We start from the raw sequence: 23,428 nt of genomic DNA, 5'->3' as shown, positions 1-23,428 counted from the left end.
GTTGAGACAACTGTAAAAGTTAAATCTTTCTATTTATTTCAAGAAAGGACAAGGCAGGTGGACTTAGACATTTTATATGAAAACAGACAACAGAAAATAGGACCAAGTAGTTAATCACATTCTTCTCAACAGTGAAATTTCAAGGCACCTACAAGAAGGAGGCCAAAGGGCGGTTTGCAGTGCACTTTGGTTTGTGTTGTTGTAGTGGTGTGTGTTTGTGTGTCTTGGTTTTCCGAAAACCCCAGTCTGGTGGTGAGGTTGGGAGTGAGGCAGGCGAGCATGAGACCATGCTCAGCCGGCCCCCAGGAGCCAGGCCGAGGCAGCCAGCCTAGTCTCAGATGGCAGCAGGAGCAGTGGGGGAGGTCCATCACTCAGCCCCGCAAGATTGCTTTGCCCTTCAGAGAAAAAGAAAAAAGACAAGGAGCTTACAGCCACATGGCCCCATGGGCCTGATTCTGTAGGCAGGGTCAGCCAGGAGGGTTGGGGAGCTGGGGTTGCTGGGACAGGGGCCCTTCAGAAAGCAGAAGGCACCTTGGCCACAGGCTTGGAAACCCAGGCCTGTCCCCCATGCCCTGGTGCCATCAGCTGACCTGGCATCCCATCTGCTGCAGCAGAACTACCCCATTCCTACAGTCTGGCCAAGAAGCCGGCCTGCCTCTTCCTCCCCCTCACAGGTTGCTGGGAAGGGAGTCACACTGAGCATGCACCCCAGGATGCTTCATGAGACAAATGACTCCAAATTGTGTTTGAACATCCGGGAGGGAGCTCTGGTTGGTGGCTGGTGGAGCATTCACTCTGCAGCGCTTTTTGGAGCTGGGTTCTCCTACGGGGTGTTCACCATTGGGCTCTCTGTTCACACCTGTCTGGTGGCCCCAGCCAGCAGACTCACACAGCAAACTGTCCCCTGGCTGGCCTGCCCAGCCCCTGCCATAGCCTTCACTCCTGATGTCTCCTGGCTTCTCCCTCTCAGGTGACAGATAAGGCCCCAACGCCAGGCCTGTGGCTTCCTCCCCATGGCTGCCTCCCTCTGTGAGTTGGAAGACACAGGGCCCTCATCCCCCAACTCTGCCCGGGACACCAGGGTGGGCTTCTCAGCTGAGGCCACTGGCAGGTGGTGGTGCTGAGTTGGGGGGAATCTAAGGCTACTCTCACAGATGTGTGTGTCTTTCCCCTTTGTGCCCAGAACCTTTGGCTCTCCGACTGCCACCGGAGGGGTGGCCTGGAACACTGCTACATTGATTGTCATTTCACAGTGTGTTTGTTTCTCTTGAGGAGGGAGCCTGATCAGTTCCTGCAGGTGGCTCGGTGTGTGGACTCGGTAGAATGTCAGGCAAGGCGGGTGTCACTTGGGATCCTCCTTCCTGACGGCCTCTGGGGCTGTCTTCCAGTTCTCTGGCTCCCCGCACTCACCGGAGGCAAGACTTGGAGAGGGAAAACTGAGGCACACATTTGAGCTGAGGCCAGCTGTGGGGTCTCACCCAATCAGTTCCTCCCCATCAGGCTCACAGTGGGTGTAAGTGGAGCTGGATGCTTCCAAAAGGGCAAGGTGCCCAGACAGCCCCCTCTGTGTCAGGCCGCCTGCATGGTGGGTGTAGGACGAGAAGCTGCTGGTTGCCAACACTCAGGCCACTTGCAGGGAGCTCAGTGGGCAAAAGGCAGGTGGTGAGGATGAGGAGGATGAAGAGGAGGTGGTGGCTCATTTCACTGGGGAAGAAAGGACTCTGCACCCCCATGCGCCAGGTGTTGTGCTGGACCTCAGTGATCCTGGCGAGGCAGGTGCTGATTTCGTGGGGTCCACTGAGTGTGGGGACCTGGTATCTCTCCTGAGCGACCATCCCTTGACGACCATAAAAGAGATATGGGGCTGGTAGTGGCAAAGACCTTCCTGTAAGGACTCTCTGGGATGGATGGCCAGGGCCAGGGCTAGGCCACACTGACTGCCACATGGCTTCAGTGCCTTGGGGGCTGGCCTTATTAGAAAGTAAAGGGTCAGCCTAGGCACTGGGCACACAATGCCCCCAGTGCCTCCTCCTGGCACAAGCTGGGTACTTCAGTGACAAGGGGAAGAGAGGAGCGATATGGCCTCACAGAGCCCAGGGTGTGCTATCTCCAGGGGAAAGGGGCAGTGGCAGGACTGTGCCTCTGTGGCACCAGGATCTCTGGGCACACTGCCTTCCCACATAGGATGAAGACAGTAGGATTTTCCAAAGCAGAGAAACAGCATATAAAAAGCCAAGGGAGCCAGGAATTTAGCTCAGTGGTCCCACTGCCTGCTTTCCAAGCGCAAAGTCCCAATTTTGATCCCTGGTACCAAAAAAAAAAAAAAAAAAAAAGCCAAGGGAGGGACAGCAGAGACAGGGCGGGAGCAAAAGTAATCTTTTTGTCAGTTTTTAAAAAGAAGCCAGTGTAGATATTTCAGGCAACTTCGTGGAACATTTCAAAAGAATTGGTAAATGCTTGAAAACAGCAGAGTGAACAGTGCCCCAGGCACTGTCAGCTGGCCATGATGGACGGATCGGTGCTGTCCTGCATGTTTAGTTGCAGCCGTGGCCAGACCAGGCTCAAGGGAACAGGCCGAAGGCAACCTGGGGTGTGGAGGTGCAGGACTGTCAGCCCCCCCCACTCCCTGAGCTCACCCTGGAGAAGGGGTAGTGTGTGGCTCTACCACCTCTCCTGGGGAAGCGGGGCAGGAGGGGGGCGGTGAGAAGCCAAAGGCGAGAACCAGGATCTTTTAGTCAGAGCCATACAAACCTTGGCTTAGGCAGGAAAGTATCTTTCATATCCCCATCTAGTGCTCAAATGCTCCCAGTGATGGGGGGGCTCGCTGCTTTGCTTCCTTTGATGGGCCAGGGTTTCTCTTTCCTGTCTTCACTTTCCCTTCACACTTGAGCTAACCTTTTCCCTGGCACAGGGAGCAGATCCCACAACAGGTATCATACTCTCTCAGTGATGGAGGAACTTTTAGAGCTTTCAGTGATAACAAAGAGCCGGCTGTGCCACATGTGCCATAGGTTCGTAGGTGATGGTAGTGAACCAGGTGTGGCTTGTCAACCCTGAAGGCAGATGGAATCTGGAGGGCAGGGCCAGAGTCTCTTCCTGGAGCCTGGGACAGTGCCTTGTTACCCATGTGGGCCACAGCAGCCCTGCCTGGCCCAGAGGCCTGAGCACGAGGCCCCTGGCTGGAGCCAGACTGCTCCTCTCCCCTCCCCCAGCAGGGCTCAGCCCCAGTGCCCTGGCCCACCTGATGTCAGCCTTCAGAGACCCCTGTTCCCCAGGGGGAGGAGCGGGACAGGCGACCCATCCCAGCAAGGCCTGGAAAACCCCTGCTGTGTGGACGGCCACTTGGGGCAGGTTTATAGACCACAAGAAACCCCCTTCCCTTCACCTCTGAGGAGTTTAATCGCTCCTAATCAATTTAGCAGACTTACTTGGTTGTAAACGGTAATGATTTGCATTTTTGAGCCTTTTTATCCCTCCTTAAGAAAAAAAATGCCTTCTCTTTCTGCATTCTGGAAGGCCTGTGAATTGCTTGTTAGCGCTCAACCTGGCGCCCATCCAGTGCGCGCAGCTTCAGCTACCTTCACCTGCACTGATTTCAGTATGAACAGAGGACATGGTGCATGGGGCTCCTATAGGTCGCCCTGGCCATGGCCTTCGTCTGGCTCTTGACAGCATAGTCTGGCCCTTGGGGGCACAGGCCACTGCACCGTGCCTGAGCCCCACCTTCCTGCCCCAGCTCTCCCTGGTTTCCTTACAGCCCCATCACTCCCTGTCTGCTGCATCCAATTTTTCTTGTTGTATTTTTCATAAGCGAGAGGCTCAGAAGCCCTGTTCTCCTCCCTGGCATGCTAGACAGGAAGCAGATTTCTGGAGTGGGTTGGCTTTGGGACTTGAGCTGCCACTCGTTGGGGGCTGGGGTGGGATGCTGTCCTGAGTGTACCTCAGACTTTTGCTCCTTCCTTCCTGGCCAGTGGTGGAGGAAGCTCAGGCAGAGGCTGGCCTAGGCTCAGTGCCCCTCAGCCCTGCAAGGATTCCTCCACCTGCTATGGGCCAGCTGGAACCCTCCAGAATCAGGGGAGGGGAGGCCCCCTCGGTCTCTGAAGCACCCAGCTTTCTTAAAGAGTGAAACTAGAGCCTCCCCAGGCACTCCTGCTTTACAGAAGGGGAAACAGAAGCCTGTATTTGCCAGAAAGCCACACACACTCCCTGACTCCCTCTCACCCTTGTTGGAAAGATGGTGCCTGCAGAGGGAGGAGGAGCCCTCTGAGTAGACAGGGGCTTCTATGAAGGAAGGCTGGCCTCTCCCAGCCACTGCCATCTTCCCCGGGGGCTGCCACCTCCCCTTCCAGCATCAGCCAGAGCAGGGAAGGAGCACTGCCCCGGCTCCTGCCCTCAAACCCGGCACCCAGCCCTGGGGGTGGGGGGTGGGTAACATGTTAATGTGGAGGCAGGCCAGGAAATGGAGCCCATTTCGTGAAGATGGAGGCTTCCTTCGGGAAAGGGAAAGCAGAAAAGGGAAGAAAAGGAGCTTTTGATGCACATCATGTCTGTGGAATTGAGTATGACTAATTAATAGATTTTATTCTTAGTAATCTCTTAAGCATTCCATACGTTGGGCCCCACGCCTGAGCTGAGCTTATAAGAGGCCTCATTCTCAAAATGCAAATGACACACAGCCCTGCTGCCTTCTCTCTCCTTCTTTGCCTTTTCTTTCTTTCCTTTTTTTTTTTAGAGGAAATTTAAAGGAAAATTGCCATGTAATAGAAAAGAGATTCCAATCCAATCGCTACATCTAATTACCACGAAGGGTAAACCACTTAACCAAAGAGGTGTCATGGGCCTTTTTTTTTCTTTTTTAAAACTTTAAACCTGCCTCAAATGCCACAAAGTACACTCATCACACTCAGGTTGATCCGTGCCTGCAGAGGGAGGTTCTGGCTGGTTAGAGCCCGTGAGGGTCAGGTTGGTAGAGGACTTTTGAGTGGGAGCATCCTCACACACAGAGGGAGGTTTTAATAGAGCCTGGGGGTATTGTTGCTGGCCTGGTGGCTCTGCACACTTCTAAGAGGCGGGGGAGGCTGGGTGCCCCAAACTTCCTCCATCTTGTGTTAAGAGGCCAGCTTGGAGGAGCTGGACCAGGAGGGGATGAGGTTTCAGAGGGGGCCTGGCTTGGGGGCCACCTTGAAGCAGATTTTGGAGGCTTGCTCTCAGGAAGGACACTAGGAAATGTCGGAGTGCTGAGGGGCAGAAAAGACAAGAAGGGCTTCCAGAGGGGCCCATGTCCCTGTGTCTCCTTGGCTGGCAGAGTACTCACCTTCCCCAGAATTTAGTGCCCATGAGGAAAGGGCAGGCCCTGGGCTCTGCAGCCCTAAATAAGTTGGGCTAAGCCCTGTTAGTGCAAGAAGCCCATGCAGGGGACCAATCAGGTCCTTAGCCTGGGCACTGTTCCCAGGCATTGGCAGGGCCCTTGTGGGCCTGGGCCTGCTGTGTGATAGGGGCGGAAAATGTGCTACTCAAGCCACTGTCAGGGTCCAGGCCACCAGATGCCCCTAAATTCCTTGCTAGCCACCAAAGGGATGGCTTGACCCTCACTGGGGCAGGAAATGAGAAAGGGGACCCCGTGAGCTAGGAGTCAGAGCATGCTGGCAGTACTGTGTTGTGGATGCAGGCAAGATGCCTTGAGGCAGAGGGAAAGCTGGGCCGACTTTCCTGGAACCTGAAGTAGGCCAGAGTGGCCCCCTCAAAGGAGAGTACCTCACTTCAGAAACAGCAGAGGGCTGGGACTTCTGTCCCCCGACCAACGCCCCCCACCTTGTGTCCTTCACCCAGATCTCCCTGGTATATGGGGTCCCCTCTTCCTTTCCGAGCTGTGAGGGATGGTGCTGCGGTTAGGGTGGGGGTGGGGGTCGGGCGGCGTTGATACAGACCTGAAATTAAGCCTTGGGAAAGTTTCTCTCTGGACCTCATTGTGTGGGAAAATGATCCGGGCAGGAGAAGGGGAAAAGGTCGTTTGGAATGAACAGTGTCCATGCCCCCTGGGCATGTCCTGGGGCTGGAGGACAGGAGTCCCCTTTGGTGGTGATGATTCTTGGCCTGCAGTGGGAGCCTGCACCTCTCTCCACTTCTCCCGAGCAGCAAGCAGCAGCAGGAACATTGCTTTCAATCCACCTCTTCGCTGAAGGGCCAGTTGGCTCTTTGAATGTCCAATAGGCAGACAGTGCTCGGGCATGTCGTGGGCAGCCCTGTGATCACTGCCCAGCCTCTTCTTCTTGCCTTTGCTTTGGTCCAAGTAGCAGAGGCTTTTTAAAAACACCACTGTCAGGAGCCGACCTTCTCATCCTCTTGCCCTCGGAGCAGCGCCTCTGCTTTGATGTCGTCTTTTCCTGGTGTGGGGCAAGAGACACATTGACAGATGGTGACCCCAGCTCCCCGAGTACAGGATGCAGCAGCCATCGGAACCCTGGGCACCACGCTTTCCTCCTCTCCAGATCTGTTGTCATTATTTCATCATCGTTTTAATCTCATGGCTCGCCACACTGCACTGTCAGTTGATAAATGATAGCGACATTGATTCCAGAGGGAGGAAATAAAATTTTAGCTCTTCTGAGGGCCCCAGTCAGAACCCTTTTGGAAGCTGGCATTTTTAGAAAGAGATCTGGTCTCTCCTCTCAGGAGCAGGCGCAGCTGTTTTCTACACAGGTGTGTGTGTGAGGGCTGATGTCTCTCAGGGATTTTCTGAAAATTTTCTTTTTCTGGGCTTTGTTTGAGCAGCCATGGAAACCAAAAGGTCTAATCAGCTGATACATATATATGTATATAAAAAAAAGTCCCTGCACTAATTACATATCCAGGAGGAAGCACGAGTAAACCCAATTGAGGTGATTGCATCTGTTGAGGGGAGAAGAATGAGGGCTGTTGGTGTCAAAAGAAAGCTTTTCTCTGTGTCAGAAAGGACAACGGGGGCTAGGGATTTAGCTCAGTGGTTCCGCCGCCTGCCTCGCAAGTGGAAGGACCTGAGTTCAATCCCCGGTACCCCCCCCAAAAAAAAGCAAGAAAGAAAGGACAACGGCCCAGCTCTTGCCAGCTGGGCACCCTTACGGGCCCTCCCTGAGCCACCCTGCCGAGACATACAGGCCTCTGCCTCTAGCAACAGCAACACCCCCCACCCAGACCACACCTCCTCCCTCCACCTCATTCCCACCCCTGACACATGGGCTACTTTACTTACTCAATGATTTCTAGAAGAAAGCAACATTTTTTTGCAATTCTATTGTCTCAGGAAATGGTAAGAACTGACCCAAGAAGTGCTGTAAGGATGGTGTACCTGTCTCTATCTAGCCATCTGCACTGAGAGACAGGACTTAGAGACAGACAGGCAGACAGATTCACCTCCACGTGGCAGGGAAAGCTACGGCTTCCATCAGGGCTTCTACAGAGGATGGTGCATGGAACTGGAGAGCACTCAGCATAGGAAGAAAAAAGTTCAATTTTTTTTTCTTTTTAATTGACTACATTAATTGTTCCAAGAATGCAGTGAAAGACTCTCTCTTCTGCAAATCTGTCAGGGGAATGGCATGGAAAGAGCCAGGGAAGAGATTTCAGGACAATATCTCCATAGCAAAAGATCTTTTCTTTGCCTCTCTCCTTTGTGAGGTGCCTGAAAACCTTCCATCGAATCATTGCCTGTGAGCAGCTGGGCAGCAGGATGCTGGGTGGGGGGCCTGCGTGTCGGTGGCTTCTCTTGGCTTCTGACGGTTCTTTTGTGACAGCCCTGAACAGAGTGCGCGTTGTACACAGACGTTGTACAGGTAGTATCTTTCCAGTTCAGGAAAAAAAATCCCCAACCCAACCCTTCCTTCAGTATTATTTTTGTTCTTCCCTCCCCAATTGGCATAATTTGGAATAAATTATGTCTCCAATAATATTGGATTCCCCTTCCCCTTCTGCCTTCTATTCATTTAAAAAGCCCCCCCCCCACTGGTGTGTTCTAGCAAATCATCACCCTTTCTCAAACTTTGCTTTCTGCTGGGAGAGTCACTGCAGAATTAGTTTCTCTTCCTTGCTCTCTGGGATCATAGTGGGCTGGGCAGAGCCAGGAACCACTCGGGATGGCGGCCAGGGGCTGGGGTTGGGTGGGCCGGCATCATGTGTAGGAGTAGTCGATGTCAGGGATGCCCCCATCCCGATAGCCTCGTGTGGTGCCGTAGCCGATGGTGTGTGTGCCCTTGCAGAGACTGCTGCCATTGGAGGGGAAGATGGTGTGGACCACGTACTCCTCTTTGGCGTGGTATGGGTTGATGGGCAGCATCTGCAGCCCAGGGCCATGGATCTCCAGGATAGAGTTATCCTTCTTGGTCCCCGACTCCATATAGTCGTCCTTTTTCCTGCTGCCCCGGTTGTAGGCCCTCTCCTGGGTCAGCAGCTCACCAGCCCTGTGCACATACCAGCAGATGGCCCCCAGGACCAGGAAGAGGAAGACGAGAGCCACGGCACCACTGATGATGCCTGCCAGGGGCAGCCCCACCATGGGGCCGGCGTTCTGCTCCTGGTTGAGTGTGGTGGTAGGGCCATAGCTATCAGCTGTCTCTGCCTTGGCACACACAGGTGTCTCATCGGCCACATAGGTGTTGCCAGTCTCCATGGTAACCATGCAGATTATGTAGGTGGACTTGGGTTCCAGGGCCGTGAGCAAGTACTCTGTCTTGTCCCCCTGCACCAGGGTCTCTGTGATGGAGCCCACTGCAGGGCTGTGGCCCAGGCGTAGCCAGCTGAGCCGGAAGGAGGAGGCAGGGAGTGTTGCCTTCCATGTGATGCGGATGGAGTCTGCTGTCAGGGGCTTCACCTGGATGACCAGGGTCTTGGCGCCATCGCCTGTGGCCATGGGGTAGTCAATGTTGGAGTCAGGGAGGCGCAGCCCAGGTCTCTTGGCCTTGAGGGTGAACAGTGAGCCCTGGGGCGTGGTGGCTGCAGCATGGTTGCTGGCTGTGGTCTTGGCAGCCGCATTGGCTGCACCACCCTGCGACCCTGTCTCAAAGCACTCATCCATCTCACTGGTGATGTCCTTGATGGCCATGCCCCGGACCTTCTCAGGGCCCTGGCACATAAGGCCCCGCACGTTGACCACGGCCGCCCGTGCCTTCACCCAGTCCCGCAGCCACATGAGGTTGCAGCCGCAGAACCAGGGGTTGTTCCTGAGCAGCAGCTGTGCCAGGTTGCCCAGGTCATCAAACAGGCCACGGGGCAGTGTGGTGAGGTTGTTGTTGGACAGGTCCAGCCGCTCCAGCTCACGCATCTTGGCCAGCGTGTTGTAGGGGATGTGGCTGATGACGTTGTCTTGCAGGTACAGCTTCTGCAGGTGAGCACTGGGCAGGTTGAGGGGTGGGGCAGCCAGAGAGTTGCGAACCAGCGAGAGCTCTGTGAGATTCTGCAGGCGGCTGAAGGTGTCGTCGGCGATGCGCTGGTTGGCCAGCAGATTGCCATCCAGCACCAGGCGCCGCAGGCTGTGCAGGCCCTTGAAGGCATGCAGTGGGATGGTGGAGATGCGGTTGTCGTCCAGCCGCAGCTCCTCCAGCGTGTGTGGCAGCCCTGGGGGGATGCTGCTCAAGTGGTTGCGGCTCAGGAAGAGCAGCTTGAGCTGTTTACTGTCAGCGAAGGCGTCCTCCTCGATGCTCACGGTGGACACAGAGTTGTCATCCAAGTGCAGCTTCTCCAGCAGTGGGATTCGGGCCAGCGAGTCCCTGGCGATGGTGCGCACATTGTTGTCCTGAAGGTGCAGCTCCCGCAGGGAACGTGGCAGGTTGATGGGGAACTCGTCCAGGTCATTCTCATACAGGTAGATGACCTGCACATTGACCTTGGTCTTGAGGTCCTGGGGGATGCCAGCATTGTTGATCTGATTGTTCTGCAGGTAGAGGGTGGTGGCATCGTCGGGGATGTCTGTGGGGATGGAGGTGAGCCCCCGGTCATTGCAGTAGATGAAGCCGTTGTCGCAGCGGCACACTGAGGGGCATGTGGTGCTGTCAATGACTTCTGTCAGGAAGGCGATGAGCCCATAGCAGAGGAACAGCCAGTCCCGCAGGTCCATGGTGGCCGTGGTCATCACGACAGTGGCTGTGACAGTCGTGGTGGGCGTGGTGGTAGCAGCGGCAGTGGGGTGTGCCACCACCATGGTGGACAGTTGGGGGAGCCTGACCCCACCCGATGTAGAGCCTCAACACCTGCAAGGAGCACAAGACAGGTACGGTGAGGGTGAGTCAGGGACAGCAGCCCACTGAGGTCTGACTCCAGTGGCACCTGGCTCTTCATGCCTCGAAGTTAAATGTTATCAGGAGTGAAGCCCTGTCCATCTTCCCGGGTGGGATTGGTGCCTGGGGAGGTGAATTTAGTGCCTGCCAGGCTTCGATTTGAGCTATTCCTTCCAAAACTCCACCTCTAAGCCAGTCTTTATGGCTTATCCTAGAGGCGCTGGTCAATGTTGATGGGATGGATTTAGGGCACATTTTATGGACTCAGAGCCAGTTTCTCAATGGAACAGGGAACACACATCGCTCTCTGGAACAGACCCCGGTCTGAAGGGAAAACTTGGTTCTGGAAAGCATGGGAGCTCAGCAAAGGGGTATTGCTGGAACTTCCCAGAAGGGAGCTGCCAGCATCGCCACTGGTGAGCAGTGGAGAGCACGGGGCTTCATTGTCTGGTGGTAAAACGCCACTGCCTGTTTGTCACTCATACATTTTACAAACAGAAGGAGGTGTCAACAGAGCTGCTTTCTTGTGTGTCTACAGAAACTGCTTTGTATCAGAGGTGCCTTTCCTAGCTCAATGTACCATGCTGTGTGGGAAACCATTCAGCACCTTGCTCCCCTCCCAAACCATGAAACTTCCAGCAATTGCAGAAATATGTGTATATATATATATGTATGTATATGTATATATATATATGTATATGTATATCAGCTTTGTTGCATTTAAAGAAATGAGACAAATGAAAGGAGGGAGGTGTTTTCTGTGCTCTGAGGGAATTATCTGCAAGGTGTAATTTCAGTTTTCACAAATAGAAAAATTGCAAGATAGATTTTTCTCATATTATTTTAATGTTCATAATGGTAAAAAAAATCAATGAAAATAAATTATCTTTCAGTCTCAGTAGGGAAGGTGTCTTCATGCAGCCGGCAAAGGTCTGCTGTAAAGGTGGGGCCACAAAGGCTTCGGTGGTGGGACATGATGGCCTCTTGGACCAAGGGGAGGCTGTAGCCTGGGAGGGCAATCCTGGAGTGCGGAGTGGAGCCCCCACTGCATGAGCCCATGGGGACCTTACACTTATGGCTTGGTAACTGAGCACCTCCATTTCTCAACCATGCCTAACTGCTCTCCCTTCTCTGTCCTCTATTCCTGGGCTTTTCCTCTCCAGCGAGCAAACTCCTCTTCACCCTTCAGGACCCTGTTCAAATGTCCCCTCCTCTGCCAGGTTTTCCAGATCCCCCAGATAGAGCTTCCTCTGCTCTATCCACCTACTCATCCATGCATCAGTGTGTCCATTGGTTCATCCGTGCATCTACCCACCCAACTAACTATCCAACCACTATCCATCTGTGCTCCCACCTATCCATCCACCATCCATTCATCCATCCACCCACCCAACCAACCATCTACCTATCCATGTATCTGTCTGTTCCTCCATCCATCCAACAGATCTTTATTGAGCATCCAGCATGTACCAGCCCCTGGGATCCCATTTTAGTGGGATGGTTGTTCAAATTATAATAAAGCCTTTCTTAGAGCTTTTTGAATATGTAAGTCATTTAACTCTTCAGCCAGCATGGGATTGGTGCCCCTCTCGTTCCATGTAACAGATGAGAAAACTACAGCTGGGTAACACTATATACAGCTGGGTGACGGTATAAGGGCATAGGTTTGGAGGTGTCTTCTCCAAGGCCTCCATGGCCCCTTGAGAAGTGATGAAGAGGAAGCCATCCTGTCTGGGGCACAAGCCAGAGTCTTGGCCACCACCAGCTTAAGGCTCTCCACAGGCAGTGGAGTGACTGGATTTTAATATCTCCACACTGATGGGTGACTGGATTTTAATATCCCTGACTAAATTGCAGGTGCTTAAGGATGGGTACTGTGGGCTGCATGAGTCTAGTGTGGTGAGGCATTAGTGACACCTGAGGACAGAAAGGACCTTTCTGCTTTCGGCTTCTCTTGTTTTTCTGTGGCCCAGCACCTCCAAGGCCTCCTAGAGCCGTACATTTGCCCACCACAACATATGGACCTCATTTAGGCCCTGGTGACCTGGTGTCCATGAGATGGTCCCAGGGCAGGTTGAGGACAAGTCCCTGCCACCCCAGCTAGAACCAAGTGAGGGCTGGGAGGCACCCAGCCTGCTCATTCACTGGAGGATGGGATGCCTCTCAAGGAGAGCAGAAGTCAGGGAGCTGGGAGAAAGGAGGGTGGATGAGCTTTTCCCGATGCTCGGGCCCCTCCTGCCAATGCTGGCTGGCCTAGGGCTGAGGACACTTGCCTGCTCCTTTCTACTCCCAGCCCAGGTCCTGGGTCATGACCCACCCACCCCACATCTGCAGGCCCAGAGCACCTTCCCTGGGCCTGGGTTCTGTGGTACACCGGAAACTGCTCCACACCTGGCCCCAGGATTTGGCTGTTGGCTTAGTTTCTTGGTGAGGCCTGTCTGAGCCCCTGGTACCCCAGCTGGCCCCAATAGGGCTTCTTGGCTCTCTTGCCTCCATCCCTGAGCCTTTTAACACATTTTCCAGTTCTTCTTCCTCTCCTGGGCATCCAGAGTCACCTGGTAAAGTCTTCATATTACTCCTCTGTCCAGAGCCCTCCACAACCATCATGGTAGCTGTCAAGGCCCCATGGTATCTGCTGCAGCACCCCAGTGGCCCTGTCCACTGTGCTCCTCCCTTATCACAGTAGCCAGGCACATCCTGCTACCCCAGGGCCCTCTGCCTGGGGCTCATCTCTCACTGCCTTCCCACCTGCAGTGAGGCCTTCCCTGACCATGCTATCTAAAACCTTGACCCCAGAACACTGCTTCTGTCAGTATAGTGTTTACCACCAACTGCTGCGCTGCTTGACTTAAAAAAAAGAAAAATTGTCTGAAGCAGGGTGTGGTAGTGTACACATGTAATTCCAGCTACTTGGGAGGCTGAGGCAAGAGGATCACAAGTTCAAGGCCAGCCTGGGCAACTCAGTGATGCCCCCCTGTCTCAAAATATAAAGTAAAGGGCCGGGGATTTGGTTCAGTGGTTCTGCTGCCTGCCTCGCAAGCACACAGTCCCGAGTTCAATCCCTTGTACAAAAAAATAAATAAAGTAAAAAATGTTATAATGTAGCTCAGTGGTAGACTGTCCCTGGATTTAATCCCCAGTACCACAAAAGAAAAAAAGGCAAGCAGTATAAAGCCATAGGTTTGGAGGTGTCTTCTCCACTGGGCCTACCCCACCAGTATGGTACATAGCAGATGTTTGCTAAATATTTCAAAGAAACTGTTATTGACCCATTCTGTAGATGAGGGAACTGAAGCACAGAGAGACCTGCCCTGGTCCTGAGGTGGTGGAGCATGGATTTACCCCAGCCTGCCTGGGCATGACCATGGGGCTGGGCCGAGGGCTCTCCCATCCTCACAGCAGTGCTGCTCTCCATGAGCCTCTGCCTGCTTTGCCCGTGATCCGAGCAGAGTGGAAGCAGGTGTGGGTGTCGCAGGCTCCCCAGCCCTTACCCGATCACCTCACCTCTTGCCACCTTGGGAGTCTGTGGGAGGACAGGTTTGAAGTGAGCAGAGGGCAGCATGCAGACACACTCGGGCCTTCAGAGGACAGGGATAAACCCAGGCTCTGGGGAGAACCTCAGTCGAGGGCTCACCCACTCGCTCTTCACAGGCAGTTGTCTGTCATATCTCAGGTCCTTGTCCCTGAGGTTCAGAGAGGTGAGGGCCCTTGCAAGGTCACAGCCAGCCCAGACTCCTGGCTGCACAGCTCTCCCTTCTGTGCAGAGCCAGGACCGTGAAGGTCACAGAGCCTGGAGGTCCTGTCTCAAGTGGCTCATGAAGAATGCAGATGAACCAGGGGAGGCCCATGTCTGCTCTAAGGCCTTGGTCTCTGGGGTCAGGTCTGAGCACAGGAATACCTCTGCCTAGGCCCAGCATCTGACCAGAGGACACACATTCCTCTGGCCTTTCAGCTCTGCATCCCGGCATGAGGGACACAGTGGCCTCTGGCCTTAGCTGTTCCAGGGTATGCCCTGAGCAGGGGCCAGACTTGTTAAGGCCAAGCCAAGGCCAGCCACCACACTGTGGCATGGACATCTGTTGCCAGTGCCCGCTCAGCTCACAGCCAGTCCCCAGCCTCCAGAGGCGAGCATCATAATAGAGTCTAAATTGCACCTTTCAAAGATGCTTAATGAATAACAGAGAAGCATTTGGGAGGCAGGGACCCAAGGCCTTCCCGTTCCCCTGTCTGCTGGCTCATCTGTCTTGGCCAGTGCCTCTCCTGCTACCCCTTCCCCAAGGCCAGCCTGAGGCTGAGCCCTCTGGCTCTGGGAACAGGGTTGACAGGGGTGGGGAGGGAGACAGCATGCCTCAGAAGAGCTTTTAATTGTCTGGGTGCCTGGTGGCCTTTTTATTTCCTTGTTGTGTGTTTGATAGTTTATATGGCCATCAAATTAAACCTGGTAAATCACCCATCTTTTATGGGATCGCTTGTCATCGCTGTGTGGATCCTGCAGGCTTCAGTGTGGCATGAATTATGACCCACCAGCTCTGTGACTGACAGCAGGATCCCTGATGGCACTGGAAGGAGTAGGGGTTGGGAGCAGTGGAGAGCTCAGGCTAGAGGTATCCAGGACCTCTCTTATCTCCTGTTGGCATAGGCATCATTCTGGACATTCTTTTGGTCATCTGCTCCTGCCACCTTCCGAGACAGAATCCTAGGTTCAAGGCCTGCCTCTGCCACTTCAGGCTGTGTGACATTGCTTGTCCTCTAGCTGCAGTCTCCTTACCTATATGTGTGGTCACTATAGTTGCCCTTAAAATTGAGTATTCAGGGCTGTGGATTTAGCTCAGTGGTTCCGCCACCTACCTTGCAAGTGCAAGGACACAAGTTCGATCCCTGGTACCAAAAAATTTTTTTAAAAAAATTGAGTATTCAGTGAAATTATACATGTAGAATGTCACCTGATAAGGGCAGCCTGTGTGTCCTGATATGCAAAGTTTAAAAACTTCTCTAAGGGCTGGGGATTTAGTTCAGTGGGACCATGCCTGTCTCGCAAGTGCAAGATCCTGAGTTCAATCCCCAGTACCAAAAAAAACCCAAAAAAAACAAAAAACTGCTCTAATTCTCTGGCTGTCCCCCACCCCCACCCTAGCATACCCATCTAGCTTCTGTATTAACTTCTATGGCCCCCGTTTCTTTGTGGTACCGGGGATTGAACCCAGGGCCTTCAAACTGAACTATATGCCCAGCTTTTTTTTTTTTTTTTTTTTTTGGTTTCTCGAGACAAGGTCTAGCTATGTAGTCCAGGCTGGCCTTGAACTCACTATGTAGCCTCGGCCGCCTCAGCTTCCTGAGTGCTGAGATTACAGGCATGTGCCACCATGACCAGCCGATGCCCAGCCCTTTAAAAAAATTTTTATTTTGAGACATGATCTCATTAAATTGCCAAGTTGCCTACCCTGTGCTCAAATTTGTGATCCTCCTGCCTCGGCTCCTGGTCACCTGGTATAGAGAACTTCTGGGGTCAGTCCTTTCCCTCTTTGACCTGCCACTTCCTCTTGTGTCAGTGGGATGCAGTGGCTGGGCCTGAGGTTCCACTAGCCCCAGAACTCTTGTTCAGGGCTCCTGGAAGGGCTAGCCTAGGTCCACTCCTGTAGGGCCCCCAAAGTAGGCTTGGAGTCCAGTTGGACCTCTGTTGCCTAGTGGCCAGGCTGGCCTTGCCAGTGGGTCTGGCCCTCCCTGACCCAGCCTGTAAATAAGTGATCAGGGCCTCACCTTACCTCCTCCGTGACACCCCTGACCCCCACTCAACATCCTGAGACTTCTCCCCACCCACTCCCCTCTGTGCTCTCCAAGCTGCACATTGCAGAACGCCCTTGTGGGTCCAACACAGGAGTGGAAGAGGCTGCATGCTCTCCTGGTTCCCCAGGTTTGGGGAACATTGGGGACCAGGAGCTGAGTGGCTTTGTAAGTCTTGCAACTTGCAGCGGTTTCACAGATTCTGACCCTATGGCTTGAAGCCTGTGCCCACTGTTCACCCTTTGCTGGGGATCCCAGCTGCAGCCTCCTGGCTGTCATAGAACTGGCAATGCTATTTTCTTTTTTTTTTTTTTGGTACTGGGGATTGAACTCGGGACTTTGCGCTTGTGAGGCAGGCAGTGGAACCGCTGAGCTAAATCCCCAGCCCTAACAATTCTATTTTCTAATCACAGCACTGCCTGAATCTAGCAAGGAAACAGCCACCATCCCTGCAGCTCCTGGCCTGGGTCCTTTTTCTCCAGCTGCCCCATCACTGGGATGGGGGGGTCTCAGGCAGGGTCATCCTGCATCCATGACATGTTTGCAGGGAAGGATAAACGTGCTCAAGCAGATGCAAAATTTTTCAAGCTACATAGTCGAGGCCATTGTCCACCCCACCCTGTCTTCTGTAGAGGCTGTGAGCTACTCCACCCCTAGCTGGGCGGGCCTTAGGAACCTGACTGCCCAGGTGGCCTGGCACTGGCATGTAGCTGCTGCAGACCCCTGGGTCCTCCAACTCCTGCCTTGTTCCAGTCTCTGGAAGGTCCCTTACCTTCAGCAAAATCCCTTAAATCCCTTAGGGTCAGAGATTTAGCTCAGTGCCACTGCGGCTGCCTAGCAAGTGCAAAGTCCTGAGTTCCATCCCTAGTACGGCAAAAAAAAAATCCCTTAGGCCTTTCCTAAGTGTCCCAGGCCCTCATGGACAGTGAGGTAGAAGTGCAGGGGAGGACCCAGATGGAAACAGTATTTCAGCCCTAGAGGGAAAAGACTAGCAGGACCTTGGGCCACAGGGAGCAGCGGCTATCGCCTGATTCATCCACTAACACAGCAGAATAGCCTATCTCTGTGATGGAACCTCAGCAAACCTTTTGTTTAAATTAATGAAGGACCCCACAGTTTCTCACCTGGGCACTACTTCTGGGGTCCTACAAGTAGACTGTGGGAAAGTCCACCTGCACCCTGGTGCTCCGGAACACCTGGGGAGAGCCTCTGCCCTGGAAGCCCCTAACCCACGAAGCCATCAAGCTGGGGCCTGCCTGTGCACGGTCCAGCTCCTCACCTTGCTACGGCATGGCCAAGGGTTTCAGGTCTTCATCTGTAAAATGGGGCCAAAAAGGACCCACTTGCCTGGGCCCTCGTGAAGATCAAGGTTACTTTCAGCATCTGGCAGAGCAGTGTTCGGAATGAGGGAGCTGCTGCTGTTGCAATGGGCAGCAGTGGGTGTGTGAGTTGCGATCAGGGGCAGGGAACCTGGACTTGCATCTGAGGGCTTTATTAAGCCCTCCTTCTGGCAGATGCCCCTGGCGTGCATACCCACCTGAGGCACTTTCTTGGGGTGGGGGTGTGGGTGTGGATGCTATGACTTCCAAGGACACTCTAAGTCTGCCTCCTATGGGTGCCAGCCAGCCTCGCTCCATCACCCCAAACAACTTTGCTCCTGATCTCGTCCAGTCACAACACCTGGAACTTGTGACGTGTGGGGGTAGGGGTGGAAGTGGGGATTCTTTTAAAACCTAAAGTTAATTATTTTTCTAATTTCATGCTGCATGCATTATGCATCAGCTGTTATCGCTGGCAGTAATGGTAATTGCAGACAGGTATGCAAATCCACTAAAAATGCAGGCGAGTTCACCTAACTGCGTGGGCCGGTGGGGTGGTGCCAGTGCCAGGCAGTGGGATGTCCTGAGCTTCAGAGACTGAGAATCACTTTAAAAAATAAGACTTCAAAATTGTGTCTTAGGAGGTTAATTTTATTGACAAGTGTTCGATATTAAACTATGTGGGGCCAGGAAGGGATAGAGGGATGAAAGGAGACACGTGTAATTTTGTTTTTTTCTCTCTCAGCATTTAATAAGATGTTCTCCTGCCTGATATTTCTACCTATGTCCATTGGTAGTAAAACTGCCTAGAATGAGACTTAATTCCTTTGGGGAAGCAAAAAACAAAGCCCTGTGGAATTTCAGTGGGGAGAAGAGGGGCCTAAAGGGTTTCCTTTTGGGAAACCAGGGAACAGGAAGAGGGAAGGCAGTGGCAACAGGGCTAGTGACAATCCGAAAGATTAGGGCTGGGCCATGGTGTCTGTGCTACCAGGCTCCTCAGTTGCCAGCAGGATCCTGGGCCACAGCAAGGAGCCCAGGGAGAGGAGCAGGGTGTGCAGCAGCTGGTGAGGACTAGTGCGGTACTGATCCTAAATAAAGGGCTGGCACTTGCCAGAAGGACAGGGTCTCCGGAGCTGTGAAATTCCTGACAGGTGAGAGGCAGGCTCTGCTCCAACTGGGACCCCTTATTTATCAGCACTTTGCTGGTCACCATCTGATTGTGTGGCTCCTCCCACTAGGATGTAAACTCCTACAGTCAGGTGATGGGATGTGTGTGCCTAGCATAAAGCTTTGTTGTCATGGGGTGAATGAATGAAGAAAGCCCCAGAACCTGAGACCCAGGCCCTGGATCTCATTCTGACTGGATGCCTTGCCCATAACTGCCTGAAAAGGCAAGTGACTGGTCTGAATCATGCCACAGGTGGTAAGAGCCAGGCACTTACTGTCTAGTGCTTCTCTCTCAGTTCCCCATGAGATCCTCAGCCCAGGAGGGAGCCCTGCTCACCTGGGTATGGGCAGTGGCCTGGTATGTTGCCCAGTTAGAGGTCAGTCTCCAGGCATCTGAGGCTGGCCCTGCTTTCCTTTGGGTGACCCTCACTCCTTCTTGCCTACTCCTCGTGTATGCACAGGGTGGAGTCTACCCTGCAGGACCCTAGATTGGATTTGGATTGCTTTTTTATTTATTTATTTATATTTTTATTTTTGGTACTGGGGATTGAACTTGGGACCTTGTGTTTGTGAGGCAGGCACTGGAAACACTGAGCTAAATCCCTAGCCCCTGGATTGCTTTTTATAAGTGAGGGCCCAGTGTGCAGGGAGGGACAGGCCTGGCAGAGAGAGACAGCCCTTCCTGGTCCTCCTCCTTTGGCCTTGGGTCTGAATTCTCAAGCCCCTTCCCAGGGCCTTGGTGGGAGAGTGATGGTGGGTAGTATCCCACCCAACTCAAGCAGGGCCTCATACTGGCTGCTTTCTGCCACCAGTACGTCCATAGACCCCCTTGCCCCTGTGGGTTCAGGCCTGTTAGCATTAGCAGTACCTGGCAGCATCCCCTTCCAGCTGGCCATGGCTCTTCAGGGCCTGTGTCCCCAGTGCCCAGAGGAGAGGCACGCTCAGAGAGGGGAAGGAGCCATGAGAGCCACACACCCTGGACTCACAGTATGTCTGGCCCTCAAAGCCCAGTTTGTTCCCTTCTGCTCTTCTGCCTTTGGGGTGCAGGGAACCTCAAAGCTGGCAAGCAGATTCCCCATCAGGTCTTCTGGCAGCTGCTCCCCTCTGCAATTACCCCCGCTCTTCCTTGGGGCTAGAAGGAGGGGGACAAGTGCTGGGTAGTCAACCAGGGATGCCGGGAGGAGGAGGAGGAAGGAGGATGGTAGGGCAGGGGCCGAGCTGGGCTCAGCGCCTCTCGGCCTGCTGCCTGCCGGCTGGCACGCCTTTATAATAAATAATAGCAAATAGCCAATCCTCAGGGCATCTTTCACACCGGTGGCTAATAACACGGCTATTAATGCCCCCACAGACAGCATGTGTGCTTCGCTGTGCTGACGGATGTCCCGGCCCTGGTGCAGTCATAAATCAGCCCCTCTCCTGGGGCAGAGCTCGAGGGAAGTGTCATTTTCCATCTTGGTAATGGATCGGGGCTTCCCTGCCCTGCTCAGGGCGCTGCTGGCTGCTTATTGCTTGGGGTTGCCTGTATTTGTGTTTCTGGTAACTTCACCCCTGACCCACCCCCCACCCCGAGAGTGCTCTCAACCTCTGTGCATCCTCTTGCATCTCTGGGCTTCATCTGGAAGGTGGAGCAGATGAACAATGGGCTGCCAGAAGCAGGTGAAAGCTTGAGATCACCCCACGCTGGGTCTGCCCAGCCAAAATAGGGAGAGGACAGGCTGGGATGGAAAGGACTTATGGGCTCCCTCCAGTTCAAGAGCAAACAGTGCCAAGGCCAAGAGCCCAGCCCCCCAAAGCACCTGCCCAGACTCATAATGAGGCCTCACTCCTGCCCGCCTTGGGTAGAACTGGTAGCCCAGCAATCTAGGCAGAAAGATGCTGAGAGGAGATCCTCACTTGCTATTAAGTCCAGGAGGGGCCACCTCCTTGTGCCCCAGTGTCTGCCTACCCCTGGTGGGGCCAGCAGCATGGGGCTGCCAGGCAGCAAATGAGCCTGACGCTGGGCCAGTGAGCGTTGTGCTCTGTGAAATTGCATGGGGCAGTTCTTTGAAATGGTCCTGTGGGACCCAGCCATCTTTCCCGCTTGGCATGAGAGCCTTTAACTGCCCCCTCCCCATGGCAGTGTCCCTCAGCCTTACCTCCTTGCTGCCACAGCCCTTGGGCTGCAGAGTCCCACTGGAGTGGCTGCTCCCAAGGCCCTTGGTGATGTTGAGTGACACAGTGGGCCCAGGCCACGCTCACATTCCTGGCCCTTCGGCCCTAACAGGCCGAGGGCTGAGAGAGCAGAGTGCAGACCTGGGTACACTGGCAGTGTGGGGGACACTGGAGGCTTGGGGAGGGGATCCTGTGCTTCTGTCTTCTGGACTCAACCATTCAGATGAGGCTGCAGATCCCAGGTAGCATCCTTGGCTCCCTAGACCGCCTGAAGCGAGGGGCCTATGCTCTGGGTGCACAGGGACACCCTGTGCGGCCCCGGGGGCTTGGGAGTGGGGCGTGAGGGTGTTCTGGCCCCCTGCTCCTGGGGCATGCCCCACACCGCCCCAGGGGGGTGGCCTCTCCCTGCTTGCCACTTCCTCGGCCCTCTTTCAACTTTCACCCTTTGTCTGCAGGCCGCCACCTCCTCTGAAAGGCGTCTGTGTGCCTTTTAACCCCCTTTTTCTTTACCAAGATTTTTTTTCTTCTTCTGTTTTTTTTTTTTTTTAAATCCCTTTAAGTCACTTGGCAGAATAGGCTCGGTGCAGAGAGCATTCTTGCGTGACAGAGCTGAGAGGGAGCCACTCTCCAAAGAATCGGTATTCCTGCCACTCAGGCTGTGTCTCCGGGGGAAGGAGGGAGTCCATTACCCCACTGAGGAGTTCAGATGTTCACCGAGGAGCTGTCAGGCCCCACACATCCTGCTTCAGGAAGATGCCTTGTGGGGCAGGGGCTAAGTCCCGCATGGCTGCTCCCGTTTGCAGAGGTTTTCTTGCTGGGAGGCAGGAGCGGGGTTATTCCTGCTTCACCTCTGGTCTCATCTGTCCAAAGAGGCAGCCTCTTCTCCCCCAGTCTCTGCCTCCTCACCTGTCAAAGACAATACAAATGATCATGCCCAACAAAACAGAGGCCCACATGGACAGAGGACTGTCAGGGCTTCCTGGGCTGGAGATGGAACCCAGGCCCTCACACATCCTAGGCAAGTACTTGACCATCGAGCAACATCCCAACCCCAGAGCCTGTTTTCTTAAATGCCACTTTCCTGCAGGCCTGGGACAGGGCTTAGATCATTGCCTCCCATCTCCTGTCTCCTCACATCCAGATACCTGAGCAGCTCATATGAGGGGCCCTTCCTTGCAGATACCTGGTTTCCTTTTCTCCCTGAAAATGGAAGGGCTGGGAAGAAAAAGATGAAGTTTTGAAGCTGCCAGCCCTGCAGGGCCACTGGCCCAGCCCAGCATTGGCTCAGTTCCCCTCAGCTCCTGCTCTTCCTGATAAATGTCATTCACAGGCTCCAACTGAGCCACCATAGCCTGGGCCTTCAGAACAAGCACTGCTTTTCCAACTGTGGGAAATAGGATCATCAGGGCCACAGGAAGTTGGGTCTCCATGTCCCTAGCTTTTTTCTGCAGCCACCCCATCTCTTAGGCAGGGTAGATCCTCCCCACCCCCTGAGCCCTCCCAGTTTGCAGAGACCTGGGGGTGGGGCAGGCTGTTCCCAGGAATCCGAGAAACAAAACCATGCCCTCCCCACATAGCTCTCATTAGAGGTGTCTTGTAGAAGGCCAGTGCCCTGGTGTCCACATCCCCCTGCAGGAGCCCCTCTTTGGAAAAGGGCTTTCATTACACATCTGAGAGTGTAGGCTCTGGTTTGAAATCAGATCCAGATGGGCTCGGCTGCATCTGGGCACTTTTCTTTGTAGGGCCGAAGGTGGCTGATTTGAGAAATGCTCATTGTCTGGGACTGTTACAAATGAAAACAAGGACATTTAGGTTGCATGATTAATAAGCCCAGCACCCAAGCTGGGGGTGGCTGCCCACGGGCTCACAGCTGGCAGGACCTATGTGGAGGAAGGGAGTGTTCAGCCAGGGGATGCAGGGTGGAGAGGCTAAATCAGGGGTTCTTAGCGTCCCCAGGAGAAAGGAGGTCTGAGGGCCAGCAAGCCTGTGTAACATCAGTCCTCACTGACCAGGGTCTGGTCAGTGCTGCAGCTCCAGGTGCTAGCAGGCTGGTGGGCACAGCCCCTAGAGAGGCTAGGGAGGGAACTGGACAAGAGGAAAGACGAGGACAGTCCTGCATGAGGGGGAAGCAGTGAGCTCCAGCACGAGCCCTTATTGCTATTACCACCCGCGTGATTTCATCCAATTATAAATTGTAATTTCTCTAGGAAAGCGAGAGATGGAAAGAGTCCAATGAGGTCATCTGCCTCCCTGGCCAGGGTGAGGAAATTGTTTTATACTGCTGGGGGCACCTGGGCCTCTGAATAGAGAGGCTGGTGACTGTGTCCAAGGAACTCCAACTGCCTCCCCACGGCACATGCAAACCGCCCAAGTGCTGATTTTGGAATCACATATCCAGGAAGAAGCCAAGTCCATGCTGGTGGTCCTCCCACAGCATGCAGGACAGAGGCAACGTGGTTTGGTGTCTCTAAGACCCATGAGGCCTGGTCCCTGCTTCCCCATCAGGCTTCTGCAAGCCCTTCCCTGTGCTGTTCCCTCCTGTGAGAATCATCTCAAATGTCACCCTTCCTTCCCTGCACCCAGGCAGCTGAGTCCCTAATGGCGATGACACAACATGATGAAAGGAATTCTTTTCCGGGCTTGAAGGGAGTATCTAAGGCTGGACTCTCCTGCACCACCTGGCTCAGTACCACACACACAGTAGGTACTTCATAAATGCACCCAGTGAACACACTCTGTTTTCTTATTTGAGAAACCAAAAGTCTG

At 53.9% G+C, this 23,428-nt stretch overlaps 2 protein-coding genes across 6 annotated transcripts in view; one reads left to right on the top strand and one right to left on the bottom strand.

Annotated features, from left to right (window-relative positions):
- The window catches only part of Macrod1 (mono-ADP ribosylhydrolase 1), a 142,345-nt gene that overhangs the window by 31,321 nt on the left and 87,596 nt on the right, over nucleotides 1-23,428 (top strand). The window lies entirely within an intron of this gene.
- Flrt1 (fibronectin leucine rich transmembrane protein 1) overlaps nucleotides 14-23,428 on the bottom strand; it is an 81,293-nt gene continuing 57,878 nt past the window's right edge. The window contains exons 2-4 of one of the 4 annotated variants that reach the window (XR_015448849.1): nucleotides 20,647-21,568; nucleotides 5,928-10,217; nucleotides 14-395 (exon numbers count right to left, since the gene is read on the bottom strand). Coding sequence is in view for 2 of the 4 variants with exons in the window: in XM_021264693.2 (XP_021120352.1) it covers nucleotides 8,144-10,168 (2,025 nt within the window). In the remaining 2 variants the exon portion in view is untranslated. Of the gene's footprint in view, nucleotides 21,569-23,428 lie in introns of all 4 variants that reach the window. The other 3 variants (XR_015448848.1, XM_021264693.2, XM_087204975.1) reach the window with 3 other exon arrangements.

This window comes from Heterocephalus glaber, unplaced genomic scaffold, assembly GCF_053883595.1.
Source record: "Heterocephalus glaber isolate CG9 unplaced genomic scaffold, H.glaber_assembly_v1.0 deba00000594, whole genome shotgun sequence".
Classification (NCBI taxonomy): domain Eukaryota; kingdom Metazoa; phylum Chordata; class Mammalia; order Rodentia; family Bathyergidae; genus Heterocephalus; species Heterocephalus glaber.
Note: the sequence above shows the minus strand (reverse complement) of the source record. Positions and strands in the feature narration are given on the sequence as shown.